Below are 16456 nucleotides of genomic sequence, written 5' to 3' on the forward strand. Positions count from 1 at the left end.
AACGGAACTTCTATTTAGATGTTACTTTTTTTCTTCATTTGCAGCATCCTTGATATGTGAATCTTAGCAAGGATACAGTTGGGCATGGGAAGATATGAAGTTTAGACTATTCCCTCTCTTCTTCATCCTTAGGAAAGGACACTAAAAAGGACACTAACTTATCTGTCAAACACAACTGAGAATGGAGGTAGTATCATCCAGTGCTGGAAAACTGAAATACAACCTGGAGAAAGTCCTGCTCAGGCTTCTGTTGAGACAGGAGTACAAAGGGACACAGCCTGGCTGCAGTTTGCATTTTGTGCTACTCTATAGCTTATTTTGTGCTACTCTATAGCTTAATTGGGCTTCACAAACATTTGACAGTATTAACTCTGGACCACTCAAGATACAATTCACAGATTCATTGAACCTAAATAGCAAACAGGAGGACAAGCTTTACTGCACCCTAATCTTCCTTTCTCTGAACTAGTAACCCTTCTCTTAAGAAGTCAAGCCAACGAGCGACAAACTGAAAACTCGGCAAGTATCTCAAGCACCCAAGACATGACGGCAACGTTAARCTATATAACGGTGCCATCTCGTGGTCGTAACAAAGATAACATTGGATGCGTTCAACGTATATCTGTAGTTGGTGGCAGGCACTGAAACCATCAAAAACACCATACTGGAATACATACATCCTAATTCTTCTATGTCATTTCAATTTTACAGTGAAGGTTCACAATCAGTACTGAAAATCCACAATTCTGCATCTAAAAGAGTGCAAGAATCCTGTGGTGATTTTATAAACACAGGCTTGAGCAGCAATGTCAGTACGCAATGGTCAGCAATACCACGGATGGACCTCYGGTCTTTGATGATCAAGGCTTCTAGGAGGAATTTAGAAAATAAAAAATGTCTCTGAAAAGGCAAGGAGAATGCTTCAAGCTCAGGTAAATCTACCTAACAAAAATGGACCCCAAGAAATTCAACATTGTTCACTGAAGCCATGATTGGATCATAACATATAGAAGGAATCCTGACAGTGCCAGAGCTGTCACTCAGAATTAAAGAGGAAAAATCCAACACAGAAGAATTAAAAAAAAAAAAAAAATCAGAAAAATAGTATCAGGTGCACTTGGAAACATGATGAAACTTTAGAGCAGATTGACCAGGAATGTGGCAGATCTCCCACTACTCTACAACTGAAATTCAAAACTGTCAAATCAAAATTATCTTTGTAAAAAACAAGTTGTTGCAATCAAACCCAATGATTTTTGATACAGGAACCATACATGAAACTGTCTGGCTTATACTATGTCAGACATCACAACAGATGAGCATAATGAAATATCTCATCTTAAAATCTATATGTTTCCTTTTTTCAAGAGTAATTAAAAAAAAAATATTTGGCTGGCTCACACACCTCGACATCACTGCTAACTTAACGTATGTCCAACATCTTACTTGTAGCCAGATTGAAGTACCTATAGCCTATAAGAATGATAGRCGCAAACCTCATTTCAGCAGTTCTGCCATCTCTCCATCTCTCTCTGACACACACAGACACAAACTTACCTCACTTCTTCAGCAGAAATGTCACTGTGTCAAACCACGAGCTCCAGAGCACAGATCCAGAGAGAAATAAAATCAAAGGTTTTGAAACCTAAGCTCAGAAATTGGAATGGTTGCTCTTCGCCAATTCTTCCAGCAGTCTGAAACCATCCTATCCTATCTCCTGAATTTTCACTGCGAGACAAAGATAATATTTGTGKTTTTTTTTTCTAATGTACTCTATTAACATACTAAAGATGACATAATAAAGATCTATTCCTGCTTTAACTTCAGACTTTCCTAGGGATGATGTGATCTCACTAAGTGCTTCAGGCTTCCAACAGCAATTTGTAGGCCCAAGCATCTAAATTCATCAGATACCTCAGAGCACTAATATGAAAAAAAAAGAAATGAAAGATGAGCTGAATGTAGAACATTTCTAATTGTCACAAGCTTGGAAAGATGACATGACCATGGGTTACCTCTTGCTATGGAAAAGGAAGGGAGAGGTCCAGCTCCAAATCTCTCTCTGATTAGGAGGCATCCAGCTGTCTGACAATACCATTTCATTGACTGCACCTTTGCRCTATTCTGTGATATGCCCAGTTGCCACCATGATCATTTATGATGGAAATGTTATTTGGAAAATGAGAAGGTGAATGGCAACAAAAGAATAAAATGGTTATAAAAGAAGCAACTTYTCTCTAAGAACAACCAGTAAAATGGCTGTTAAAGTGGACAGTAGACCCCTAGATACTAGAGACAAAGAGAAATCCCATTCATTTGGGAATACTGAAAGATTGTTGTCTTTTCCTCTGACTCAAGTATCCCACTCCTGCACAAATTTATTTAAAATAGATGTTTGCACAATCCATATCTAGTATCTTATCCATCTTTTTCTAACACAAAATCAAATGAAGTTTGCTGTGTCCTTTGCTGTGTTCTTTGACAGGAGTTTTCTTGAAAGATTCAAGTGAGGCAAAAGTTACTAATAATCCCCACTTGCTGAAAACAATTCTTATTTCCTTTACCTTGACAACTATAATGCAGCCTGCTCTGTGCAAATTAATTTCCAGGAGTGGGCTAATGAGATTCAAGAATCAACTACCATGAAGAGAGCTGTAATCAGGACCTGCAGGACTTTTCGTATGTATTGTATTTAAAAAAGTATGTATTTATTCATACATCAGACAGATAAATCAGATACATACATTCAGATAAATCAGAATGTAGGCCACTAGGCAAGAGGACACTGCTTCTCACAGCCTTTGCAACTTGACAGGTCAGCCAATAATCAGATAACCAACCACCTTCATAATCAGTTATCAGTCTCCATCTCCCAGASATACCCAAGTATGAAGTTAGCCCCAAACATATCTCCTTGAGACAAAAGAACCATAGCAACACAATTAAGGCTGGCACTCAATTCAGTGTTTTACTTTTCTTGGCAAAAACTTGAAAGTTCCAATTATAGATTTTTTTTCTTTCTTCCCTCCCTCCATCCCCCCACCCCCTTGGGTTTTTTTTTTTTTTTTTTTTTTTGGAAGAGATGTCTAAAAAGGTCCTCTATAGGACTGAATGTTATGCTGAATCACAACCTATTGGTCCTTACACAGAACCAGGATGGCTACAGGTGAGGAATTAGGCAGCTCAGGGGTGAAAAATATTCATCCTTACAATACATACCCTGCCTATAGAACAGCCTCCCTAAATTAGTTTCCACAAACAGTTATCCGTCCTTGTTCCAAGGCAACCACTTAAGAATCATGGGCTGCTGAAACCATTCGATAGCCCAACTTGACATCAAGACCCAACTTCCATGCACCAGCCAACTCACCTTTGTGCACAGCTTCTCCCCACCAAAGACTAAATTAAAATTTCACCTTTAACCATTAGTAAATATTCGTGGTGTAATGTGCCACTAAGGAAGATATTTGATGTTCTTATGGAAACTGGCCATTTTGTACTACACATTTAAGTACTGCTTTACACTGTGGGTTTGTTTTGCTAAACAGTAAAGCATTAGAGATTCTTCACTAATAATACAGAATTATCTCATGCTGTAAGAATAAAATTTCTATACCAAGCCATAGCAGGCGTAATATGTCATACTTTAAAGTTTATCAAATGCAAAACAGTAGAAAGCAGTCTACACTTAATAAAACATGCAATCCGTAATCTATGCAAAGTTCTGTGCATATTATACATAAAATTATACATGTAGTATGATCACAGTGTCTGAACTTAAAGGCAGTTTACTGTTTACTCCACAGTTTACTTTTTCTCTCTATACCAAACTTTTTGTGCATTAATGTAGACTACAGAGTTAGTACGCCCTTCTATCCACTACAGGGTTCAAGGCAGATTTTTCTACTAGAAATGCTCAAATGAAAGCAATTCAAGATCAATTGTTCTCTTTGAAAGGAAGGTTACAGCTGTCATTCTGATACCAACTCATGTTGCAGCATCTCTCTTCCATAATGCAGGATGTGGTTTCCATAGAAATATCTTCTTACATCAGTATCTACAAGCCTTCCGATTACTCCCTTTTGGACATCTCATGCAATCCATTAAAATCTTTTCAGAGCAGGCTCAATTACTATTTAATTACTTGGTGAGAAGAAAAAGAAAAGGACAATTAACAAACAAGAGCTTTATTTAAAACAGCACACAAGATGGAGAACATGTGCTTTGCAAAAAAAAACAAAAAAAACCCCCTGTCTTACCTGAAGAAAACTCGCCGGTGTTACAAATTATAAACAGTCAATTATATCTTTTAAAAAAAATGCACTCTGATTTTGCTCTTTTTTGAGAGTGAAATTATGGTGTAATTCTGAGTGATTTGCTAACCTTATCTCCAGTTAAACCTGCTCTTTTTTGAATCCTTTGCTGAGTATCATCTGCACCTTATTCTGARTCCTTTTGTCCAGGATCTGGTGGGTTCTGAATGCTTGTTGCTGCTGTTGCTGCTGCTGTGTCATCTTTATTTTCTATGGCATCTTCTGCTGCTCTCCCAACCCCAGAAATGTATTCGACGCCCTGAAATTAGAATCGAGACACAGGGAAGATCAAATTATACACACACACAMAAAAAAAAAAAAAAAAAACAGGACTTGATCCTAATATAAAATGCCTTTGTCAACCGAGGCAACCATAAACATGCAAGGCAAGAAGCTTAGCCACACTGTTTGTATAGAACAGTTTTATTCCCACTGCTCTGCCTGAGTTCCCAGAAGTGTCAGCAAAAAGAAAACTGGGAGTTCGTGGAGCCTTGATCTGACTGGGTGGGYTCTGAAGCCACGACCACAGCACGTAACACAAGAGTGTGCACCACAGGGGCCAGTGCTGCCCTAGCTCCCCCAGGAGACCCACATCTGAAGAAAACAAACTGATTTAATTGTTGTGCAGCAACCCAAATGTGCTGGGGAAACAACCCCTACAGCTCTTTGTTTTGCTTCCACTCCTCTTTCCTTTTGCTTTACTACTTGAGAAAGCTTCATTATTGTGATTTCTTTCCTCGGGTGTAAGTTCTCCTGACTAGGTTTAGGGTGAACGGGTCCATTCAAATCTCTCTGCCTGCTCTAGTCTTCCGTTATGCAAAAAAAACACCTAATCATACTCAAATCTACAGCTCAGTAGTGGGAGAAAACAATTAGCACTGTAAAGAGCGTGGCTACCTCACTCTAGAAGGTGTCACACTTGAGCTGTTGTATAAGTATAGGAAAAAACACAGTTCAGGTGAAAAGGCCATTCCATACATAATCTTCGGAGTTTGTTGTATGCTAGCTTGCTTACAGCTCAAATCAAACCAAAACATTTAATGTGAAATGTCCTGGGTCACCTAGCCTCCCAAACCACTATGGAGTAGGCCATCAGGGAAACACCCATAGGTGTTCATGGCAGTGTCTCATACTTAAATCTTGCTACTTTACTAAAAGGATAAACACAATGATGAAGATGAAAAAGCAGAACAAAGAAATGATAAATCAGTCACTGTACMGTACTCATATGGTCTGTATCCAATTGCCTGAGTTTACTACTTTGAGCATACTCCACCTGAGAGCCCTCTTCATCCTCTGGAGAAATAAGGTGAATRGCTTTTCCTAGGGAAAAAAAAAAAAWATATCAAGATGAAAATATGTTAGTGTAACTGTGGCAACAGTTCACTTAAAAACACCCTCCAAAAACATATTTGAATGCTACCTTTGTAGATCTCCAAGGTTTGGTTAACGAAACCAGGAGGCACAGATGACACTGCCAGACAAGCCAATGGCACCTGCTGGAGGCTGCAACAGTTCTCTAGTAGCTACCTGAACGACATTTATATATTTATAAGTTCCATCCTTCAAAGTGTTCTCAAACCTACCAATTAACCTCACCATATAGTGGCATATTTTGTAGATGCAATCTTTCAATTTCTGCATGAGCACTTCCCATCTGTAAACTTTTTAGAAAATACTTTTGATGGTCTTTTCCTAGCTTCCATTATCTGCACAGATGAAAATATCACATGGAACACATTTAAGAGAGTTTGTATGCCTCATTTTTGCTGTTTCAGAAGAATCTTAATGAGGTATGTTGTCTACAACTCATAATAAACAACAAAGTAGCACTAAGTAGATCTGATTTTGATTACAATTTGAAGAAAAAAAAGAGATGAAGATCAGAGAGACGATACTGAACTGTAGCGACCTCACTACCATAGCCAAGATGGTGCTACTGCCCTAATGCAAGAGAGTACTATTTTAATCCAAGAATCTTATTTTTTATTCCCTGAGCTGAACACYCACACTAGAAACAAAACATCTCTGGCTTTTTAATAGCTTGAAAGTTCTGTTAAATGGAGAGTCTGCTTATCTCCAGCACTCCCAAACAACATATYCCTTAACTCCCTTTCAGGAAATACAGATATTCTGACCAACATAAAGGGTTATAAAAGGGTCATTTGAAATTGATTTTAATTCTTGCTTAGTCTGCTTATTTTACACATTAGCTTCACATTTATGCTTTATATATTACCAAACTACTTCATAACAACTTAATTCACTGCCAGCAACTACGGCCCAAACATATAATCATATTAAATGACTGCTGTTGATCCAATCTGCCCCAGGAGATACTTACTGCTGTGTTTCTGTTACCAGGACTATTTGCTGTAAATAAAACTATTTTCAAGCAAGGAGTAACTAATTCAGATTGAATAATTGTAGCTATATGTGATGACACACTAAAAAGCCTTATTAGAGGTATATGCATACATGTATAGAGAAASAGATATAGATAAATGTTTATGTATTTGTATATGTATATGTATTATGGCAATACACAGAGCGCTGCAGTTTATCTGTACTGCCACTAGATGCAGCCACATAACCTTGCAAATTTTAAGATTTTGACCTCCTTTGACTCTTTGAAGTACACATGTCTGTACAATTCTTACAACAGTATTAATAGAATTAAATTCCAAGTCCTGAAAACAATGTGGCATAAACAAAATTTCCAGTATTTTCCTCATTAGCTTTGTTCCAGACCATAGCACTGCACGTGTGGATGGGGATTTAAGAGCAGAATGAGACCTGCTTATTCACGGAGTTGTTGCCATAGATCCAGATAGGGTGTGACAATCCTGAATTACATTGTGATTTGCTCTCAACATAACAAAGAAAAGAAGACTGAAGGTTTTGTGTTCCCAAATGTCCCACAAAAATCCAAATGACTGTGGATGAGGAGCAGGTAAGGGTACAACTCCAGCAAGTTCCATTCTATCCCACAGTGTTTTCCTCATCGTGTTTGTACAGCACAACTTCAGCAACACAAGCTTCTCTCTGCATTATTGGTGAGCAGCAAGAKGGATCCTCGAGGAGTGCAAATAACAAAGGACTCCCACCCTCTAAAATACTTCTGCTCTTTCTGGTATTACCAGATAGTATGAAGCCATGGAAAAATCTCCTGTTTTTCCCAAGATATCAGAGGGAATTACGCAGGCACAACGTTGACTTTAGGACCAGAGAAAGGCAGGGAAGCTCTCCCCTACATTTAACAGGTGTTAATTTTTCTGTGTTCTTCTTTCATATTTCCCTGGTGCATGACACATGTAGTACTGGGATAATACAAGCACAAGAAGCACAGGAGCAGATTCCATATGTGATACAAATATAGTACCTGTATTTCACACCCACACATTTTAAACACTGTTTTTACAGTGAGTTGATTTTCCTCTGAAGATAGATGAAATAAAGTCTACTCAGCACATTCTGTGTCTAAGAAGGTGATCCCCAATGAGCTGTGCACCAGACTCAATATCATTTAGAAGGCAGATTTTTTTATTATGAATTTTAGTGGCAGGTCTACGTGCTTCTACTCTGTTCCTTTATTAAGATCACACTAAGGTTCACAGTTTATATATGAAAGACCCCGACTTTTAGTTTACATAGAAGAACTTCCTCCTTTGTCCTTTTGTAAATAGAAATATCTCAATTACCTGAAGAAATGCTCAAAGTAGTTCCCAAGCTTCACTTGTATTTTTGAATGGCATCCATTTAGATAGGATCGTATTTATCTGGAGATCAGTTTTCTTTTTTTCCTTGCTTGTTCGTTTTTATATAAAATCACAATACTAAAAATATATATAATATTTATATATGTGTATACATATATATACACACACTCTCCTCCATGAGCTTTCTGTTTCCTAATCTGATCACACCTCCCTGCAATTGCTATAAGAAACTGAACTGAGCAAGACGAATTAAAGGAAAGAGCAACACCAGTATTTGTTGGTTTAAAGCATGAGAGCCATAAATATAATGGCTTCAGAGGAACCCAGCCTGGGGCAAGATTCTGACTTAAGTCTCCTGTGGRGTTCTGCAGACAAGATGAAACGCAATGTCTCAGCTGAAGGTCCCCAAGCCAGTACAAAGCAAGACAGATGTGGGAAGGCATGGCAGCAATTTGCTCTGCAGCACTCCTTGCTACACTTCCAGCAAGGGACAAAGTGTGCCCTTTTTTGGGACCCAGGGCTGATCACAGCTTGTGTGCAGGCAGCAGAGGGGCCTGTCTGCATCCCAAGAATAGCTGAACAGACAACATGAGCAAGATCCCCAAGTGAACCATCAGAAAGGTTTCCTCCTCGGTTGTTATCTGCTGTAAAGGAGACAAAAATGCTCCCAGCAAGAAGGATTTACCCCTTAGGACAGTACTTTGAATCTTCCAAATGCCATAATGAAAATGCTTGTGTTTCCACCCGAGAATGGTTCTGGCAGCAATTAAACACATTGCCTATTGGCCATAGAAATTTCTCCTTGTAATAATTGAGAGAAACAAACCCTCTCTCCAACCCAGACATTGTGTTGTGCAACAGAACTTTTTGGGAGCTAACTTCTACCCAGCTGAAAGCACAGTGCAATGGGACTTACAGTCACTTTATTCCAGGATTTGGCTTTGTTGTATCTTACAGATGCTCTGCCTCTCAGTTTCATTACCTCATAATTTCGAAGAATGGTCCTGTTTACTGTAAAAGGACCAGTGAACTGAACTGCGCATTGAGAAGTTTCTCTACGCACAAAAGAAAAAAAATCATTCTTTGATTCTTCCTAAGCTTTGATTTTAATTCTTATCTTTATGTAACTCACACGGCCAAATTCACGGTGTTCATTTTAACTCACTTTCTGAAAGGGCYGACTCCATCTGAAGTTTTAACCAGATATTCACTCGTTGGCTCCAGTCTCCTGGTGCTTCCACCTCCCACAGTCGATTCTGCTCCTCAGGATAAATCTGCAAGAATTTCTGGCAAACTGAACAAGAGAAACCAAAGGGCAAAAGCAGAAATGAGTGAAAAGTACAACACAAGAGGAAGTATAATGCCTAGCTTGGAAATCCTCTCTGAGGATGAACGACTTTCATTAGTGTCTATGGAAATATTCTCTCTTCTTATCCTTTTCTCTCTTAGTCAGAAATTGTACAGAAAATATAGGTGGAATGGCCCAAAYGGACATGGGCAAGCTCCATCCATCTACTTTGGTCTACATTACTATCTTCCGAGTGCAGAAATACAGGACTTGAAATGACTTACTGGGCCATCAAGGCATCACTTCTGCAGCCACTGCATTTCCAAACTGCTTCCAGGCCCTTATCAGGTTCCAGTGTGAGTCTTTTGCCCTCACTACTCTGCAACGAAAGCCATTTCAGTATCTCCCAGCTTTGATCATTAAGAAGGCTACTCCAATTTCCGATTTATGAACAGAAAATTTATATCAGATTGTTCTTGGGCCAAGCAGTTTTCTACTTCTACCTTTTATTCTGTTGCTGGGGGTAATTTGCTTCCCTGGGGGCGAGGAGGGGTGGGAGGCACATGAAATAAGAACACTTGACAGGGAATAGCAAGGATACCTGGTGTCAAATATACATCTTCCATTACAAACACACTGCCAAAGACTCCTGACACAGTCTGTGTACTTAGAACATTAGTATAATTTGGATAAACTCTTCAATTCTGATTTGCTTATCTTATCAAACTGAAATTCTTATTTAGAGGCTTTCCAGGACACCTGAAGGGTCAAAAGAAGGAATATGGTGCAAGACCAAACTGATCAAAAATGGGGATTTTGAACTTTCATCCATTTTCTATAGACTCAAGAACTAAGAGGGCAATCTGTAAGCACCAGAATTTTCTTCACGCTTTCCTCTTTCCACTATAGTCCATCACGGTGCCAAATGAATTCAGAGAGGTTATTCATCTTCGACATTCACTTAAATTTAACTATTGATTGCCAAAACATAAATTTCAATTCTGGTATGTAAATATTTGTCCTCTAGTAATGAGCATATCAAAGTCATTAATTCTACCAAGAATATAATCTAAATTAAGCACTTCAGTAAAGACTACTGAAAGTATCATACCAGAATTCAGATATTTGTAAGGGAACTTTCTACCCCCTTTTAGGTATCGATACCACATGAAGTAAAATGCTAGAGAAAGCAGCTCATATTCAGAGCAGAAATTTAGAGTAAAAGGTTGCATTCCACTGTCCAAGTTGTCCAAGTTCCAACTGCAGTTCCAAGGAAAGATTAAAAAGGCAGTGTAAATCTTCTAATATAGTAAATATTTAACTGACAGTGCTAGTATTTTTATAAAAATTTCACCCAGAAATCCTCATTAGCATAAGATACAAGTTAATTTTTTTTGCTATTAACTTGGTACTTAACTGAGATGAAAAGCATAACCTTGCAACATTTCACTAGGTTCACATAAGCACAGCTTTCTAATCCATACTCACTAAATCATTGGATGCCTACAAAAGGACAAATTGTTTTAGCTGAATTGAGCAAAAGAATGATGTCGATACTGCTCTTTTCTGAATTTAGAGGTAGCAATATCTTAGGAACTCCTGGGACGCATTTACATACATTTACTGGCCCATATAGACCAGGAGAGAGAACATGCAGTTAAAAGTCTGTTGATGGTTACTAGGAAATGACTGCAAAGCTTTATTTGATAGAAACCCCCCCAAAYGAACTGCAAAATCTCTATAGAACACATGGGACAACAGGCTTCATGATTTTTTTCTCAAGTGGACAGTTTTATAAATAGTATTATCAGGGATATTTTCTGTAAATTTTACTACCAAAGCCATAACTCCAACCAAAGCAGAGAAGGATATACAACTATTTAACAAGTTTTTAAAAGTGACAAATGTTCACAGATAGATAAACAAGTACTGACAAGACTAGATGAATGAGCAGAGCTCAGGTGCACTGCTTGTCACTGTCTAGTATAATAACATTGTTCTATTTCTTATAGACAGTGTAATAAGAATGCAAAATGCCAAACATGGAAAACTGAGCTTCATGTTTCTCTTTGTCTTACATAAATATCGGCCTATCTTCCAAATTTCAGGAAAATTCCAAATATCCAAGTAACCAATTGCACGCTAACAACATTACCTTTCAGCTTAGATGCATGCACAAAACCAAGAAAATCCTTCCAAACTAAGAAAATCCTTCCAAACCTATATTGAAATTTATTTATTATACATGACCCTTACCTGATGTTTCCACGTCAAATGACTTACCTTGATACATGGCAGCAGAAATAGGGCAGCTGATCCCTAAGGCATCCTCAGCCACGAAAGACTGACAGAAATCATGCAGCATTTTCATCCCTAGGCCACTTCTTCTGTACTTTCGTTGGACAAATATAGTATCCAAAACTGGTAGCAAATAACACTGACTGGTAACATCATCACAAAGGCTTCCTGAAAGCAGAGAGTAAGAGATACACAAATTTGAAAATGAAATTAGTGTTACTGCACTTAAAACATCCCGTAGGACTCCTGTGAGCCACAAATACTGCTCTCATAGCTCTCTACATGCTACCTCCAACTGAAGCGCAATCGCACCGAAAGTGGTGATTACAAACAAAACGTAAACCGTTTTCCAGAAGGAAGACTTGGGCCATCGGGCTGAGAGGACGTGCTTAACATTGAGTTGATAGGACTCATTACAGCAGTTTCCAGASTGATTCTTCATATTCAGGCTGCCTCAGTATACGGGGAAGTTAGCTGAAAAAATCTAACTGGGTTACAGCTAAAGAGGGATAAATACTCCAAAAAGTAAGCTCAATAGTTTTAGATTATTCTGGCAAGTCAGCCCAACTAACTTATGAAATGTACAGAAGCACCCAACGCAGCACAACCAGAAGGTGCAGGCTGCAAGTGGACAGCAGCAAAAGCGTCCACAGAAAACTCCAATATTGATCAAGCAATTTCACCCTGACCCCAGGGAAAGAAGAGTGTGTGTGTCAGCCTCGGCACCCCTTGCTGCTGGGCCTCCCCAAACAGGATAATATTGTGAAGCACGATTCTTGCCTGGCTCTCTCGTTTACAGTTTCATCTTGTCTACACAACTATTGGTCAGAAAGTTACATACTTTTATTGCATATTCAAGTAGTGTTTTAACCCCAAATCTACTCTAAACCATAAACAATTCCACGAAAGTCTTTCAGTTACTTTTACATCTCAGCACATGCCATCAGGAGCCATCTTCAAACCTTCACTGGGAAAAGAGCCACATAAAAGTATGGGGATTACTCCTTCTAAAACTGGAAGCAGATCCCTGCCTGTCCCCCCTCTCAGGATCTCTGTGGCAGAAGGGAAGACCATAATTGAGGGTATTTACTATAAAAACATAAGCTGGTTTTATAGTAACTACTTACTGTAAGTGGTGTTGTAAGCAAAAACTGCTCCTTTGCAAGTCAATTAATTCCAGTTAAATCGTGGTAACTTGTCTTTGTATGTATGTGCTTCAAGTCCTACTACCCCTGTGAAATCAGGGCTTTTGTTCAAGGACAGGCCTTGCTAATAAACGCATTAAGTCAGTCACTTGAAATCGTGAGGACATGACGTAAGAGTCTAAATGCTCTTTTAAGGACAAAATATACACTCAAGTGTAAGATTCCAGATGAAGAGACTAAACCACTTCTCAATTAAAACCGTCCAAAACAAAACAGTTCCAGCACCAAGGGATTTATTTTGCAATCATGTATCATAAACTCAAATTGGAGTCAAGAGAAAGTTAATTAAGAACAGACATTCAGGGTCCAAACTTTCAATGTTCACCCTGAACAACTCAGGGCCTGACTGCAGGAGGTGCGTGGGGAACTTTATGTACAACTTCCTTAAAGCACAAAATGCCACAAAAAAATAGAAGTTCAAACTATTTGGAAATAAAAGCATTTAACCCCAAAATAAATAATTGCTACTAGTGTTTCCATCTACCTACATACAGGGGAAAAAATCACCAGAGAAACCTMTTGATGATGCTTTTTTTTTTATTTAAAAGTATTTGTGAAGATTCTCTGCATGTTATATCAGTATACATCACAGTTTTAATAGAAATGGTTCCTTCATACCAGGAAAAAGCTGACAAGATGGCATTTTCTTACTTTGTTGGTTAAGTCTCACCCTTGAGTTTCTCCCTTACAGCACTACCTAATGTACCACCTGATCTCGTTTTCAGGCTCTCAAGTTTATATCAAGACTTTGATTGTAACCTATTTTATCTCATCATATAATCATCTTAAACAGAAGATTATATCTCTTCCTTGGGAACGGAGTACTCCTTGCTGATAGTTGCAGGGCCTGACTGAACACTCTTTTCCCTAGCATACAGATTCAGCAAAACACACACCAATATATTCAGGTCTACACACTGATTTGTCAAGGCTGTAGCTCTCCTTTTAGCAGGAATCCACGTCACACATCCCCAGCCATATGACGGAGTATGTAGCTGCATTCCCAACCACTCCATTCACATCCAGCCTTGGTCTAGCACTGCTTAATCAAAGTGCACGCTTAACTTCAAACACATGTTCAAGCACATTGTTGGAAAAGGATGGTTTGTGGGGATGTTTATAACCTTTCAATATTTGCAACACATGATGTGTAGTTACTCTTTCTTCATTAGCCAAGGAATTGAGTGCATCCCCAGCCTCACTGTTAGCTGCCAGCCCAGCAGAAATGCTCAGTTCCAGCAGTGTTGCACCATACGTTCTAAGAAAAGGACAACTTTTCCTCATGAAGTCAATATTTTAAGAATTCCTACATGTGTCCTTATAAGTTCATTACTATCTCATGTAGTCTGACTCCTATAAATCCTTATAAGACTGTTGTGTAGCAATCCCAGCAGCTGATTTATGTCTGTTCTCCTAATTCTGCGTTGAGAAGACAAAGACTTGCAAAGTCTAAAGGCACTGTAAAAAACCGCAACCAYGAAGCCATTCTTCACCTCGTCCATGGGAAAACATTAGAAAAGTCATGGTCAAGAGCAGTTTGAAATAAAAATAACAAATAGATCTTTGGAAGAAAGCACATTTGCCTCTAGGTCCCATCCAACAGCAAAAAGGTTATCATAGGCTAATGGTTGCCTGGAGGTGACCACTGGGCTCTCATGCAGTCTGTTTAGAGGTTTGTTTAACTGCTGAAACACACAGAGCCTAAGTTTTGGGGCGAGGGAGGAGACAGTGAAAATCAGGGCCTTGGCCACGGAAGCATTTATGCAGTCTGCCCTTTGAAGGCCTTTGATCTGTTTGGTTAGGTCACGAGTGCCAAATGACCAACTTAGGAGCCAGCAAAATGGTAAACAGATATTACAAGGGCAGGAAAGCAGACAGCCACCAGCATTCCCAACCAACCACAAGCCAGAAAAAAAACCCACCGCTGTCCCCACATCCAACGGCCCCAAACAAAACAAGGTCGTGGGGAGTGACTGTTTCCCTGCTGAACAAGCTGCCTTGGTCCACACGTGTTTGGACAGGCCTTCTGTAGGCTCGGGTAAAGGGTGGGGAATATTTCTGCTGCACAGAGCCCAAGGTCAAGCCATTGTGTGAGTTTGTATGTGAGAAGGGAAACAAAGGTTCTGGCTTCAATAAAATTAAATCAATTCATGTCTTGACTGGTATGTAGTCATTTAGTTTTTATTACAGCCAGAACCTTCAGCCTGCTCCAGAAATGCTTATTAAAAATATTATTGCTAGAAAACAGATGGAGAAAGAAAACAATTATCCAACAAAATTTTAGCTAATTGTCAGGTTAGTTTCAATTCTGATTTCCTTCTTTTTCCTAGAAGAAATGTATGTAATCAGTTGAAAATAAAAGAATATAGTCTCTTTGGAGACCCACTGCTAGAGAAAAACCATCTAAACCACCACATTAGTAAAAAAAAAGTCTGCAAATGCTTGTAAAGAAGAACAGTGGGAAATGGTTTTCAATTTGGGCAACCACCTCCAAAGACCATCTTCAATAAAATATATTATGATGTCTGAAGCACTCAGGTTACTCATGTAAATGGTAGCTATTCCATTTCAATAAACAGCTCGCAAGGTTTTTTAATAGAAAAATACAGTGAGGAAAAGAATTTGTCTCTTCCCTCCCAAAATGGGATGTGGCTCAAAGTGTCTCACATGGCAACAGGGCTAGGTCTGCACTGCTCTTGTTCATGGAAAAGGACAAAACTGAAAGCAAACAGGAAAACACTGCAAAATGAGGCTCGAAGAGTACAGTGCCACCGGAAGCGAGGGATGAGAAGGGAGGATGGACAGCACACGTTCCTCCCCAAGCAGCATCCCCAGAGACGTCTACCTCACACTGCAGCATCCACCTCCATCGGACGTTTTGCAAAGGTTTGGAGTAGCCCAAAAGCAGACAGGAGCCAGGGCTGCTTCACTGCCTACTTCAGCTTAGATTTTTTTGTGCGGTCAGGTGCTTCCAAAGGGTGATTTATGGATCATCTACAAAGAATGAATGAGAAGCCAAAAATGCACTTACTTCTGGTTCAACTCCAAGCTTTAAAGCCTTCTCAGAGGCCCAGTACACACTATATTAAGGCTGGTTTACCTTATGCCACAAAAAATCCCATCTTTCTCCACTCTTGTACTGTGTTTGACAGAAAGAGCACGGAAGCTCTTGACAAACCCTGACATTCTGACTCCTTTGCTCTTTGTACCACTGAAGACCTTGGCCCATGACTTGGTAGCTCCTATGTATAATAGAAACAACAATATGTAAGAGTAGAAAATTTGAGATTGTTTATCTGTATATCAAAGGGGTWTTTCTTCTGCATTATTTTTGAAATGACAAAGACACCCTTGGTTTATGGCATCCTTACTGACTTATCTTAAGGATGCATCTTCCACAGTCTCCTGACTACTGTTCACTAATGTGAGGAAAAATACATCTTCAATGATTACTAATCCTCATTACATAGAAACAGAATTATAAGGTCCAACTGTACAAAAATATTTTGTCAATAAGTTTAGTCATCAATCCTCCACACAAAACACATTCTGAGATTTTCAAAAAAATAAAGCATGCCTAGAGGAAAAAAAAAAGAAAAAAAGCTGAAGAGAATATTCAAAAGAAATATAAAA

General features: G+C 38.9%; 1 protein-coding gene and 1 long non-coding RNA gene across 2 annotated transcripts in view; both read right to left on the bottom strand.

The window, feature by feature from the left end:
• Positions 1–3677: 3677 nt before the first annotated feature.
• LOC112948333 lies at positions 3678–5626 on the bottom strand. Its single transcript, XR_003249595.1, has 3 exons — positions 5533–5626; positions 4260–4572; positions 3678–4143 (listed from the first exon to the last, which is right to left on the bottom strand). It is a non-coding gene; the product is annotated as an uncharacterized LOC112948333 (long non-coding RNA).
• A 3557-nt stretch (positions 5627–9183) lies between these two features.
• FAM169B (family with sequence similarity 169 member B) overlaps positions 9184–16456 on the bottom strand; it is a 32253-nt gene continuing 24980 nt past the window's right edge. The window contains exons 7-8 of the mRNA XM_026040625.1: positions 11604–11786; positions 9184–9326 (exon numbers count right to left, since the gene is read on the bottom strand). Of these exons, the coding sequence (XP_025896410.1) occupies positions 9184–9326; positions 11604–11786 (326 nt within the window). The remainder of the gene's footprint in view (positions 9327–11603; positions 11787–16456) is intronic.

Source organism: Nothoprocta perdicaria, unplaced genomic scaffold, assembly GCF_003342845.1.
Source record: "Nothoprocta perdicaria isolate Ctin4 unplaced genomic scaffold, notPer1 scaffold_26, whole genome shotgun sequence".
NCBI lineage: Eukaryota > Metazoa > Chordata > Aves > Tinamiformes > Tinamidae > Nothoprocta > Nothoprocta perdicaria.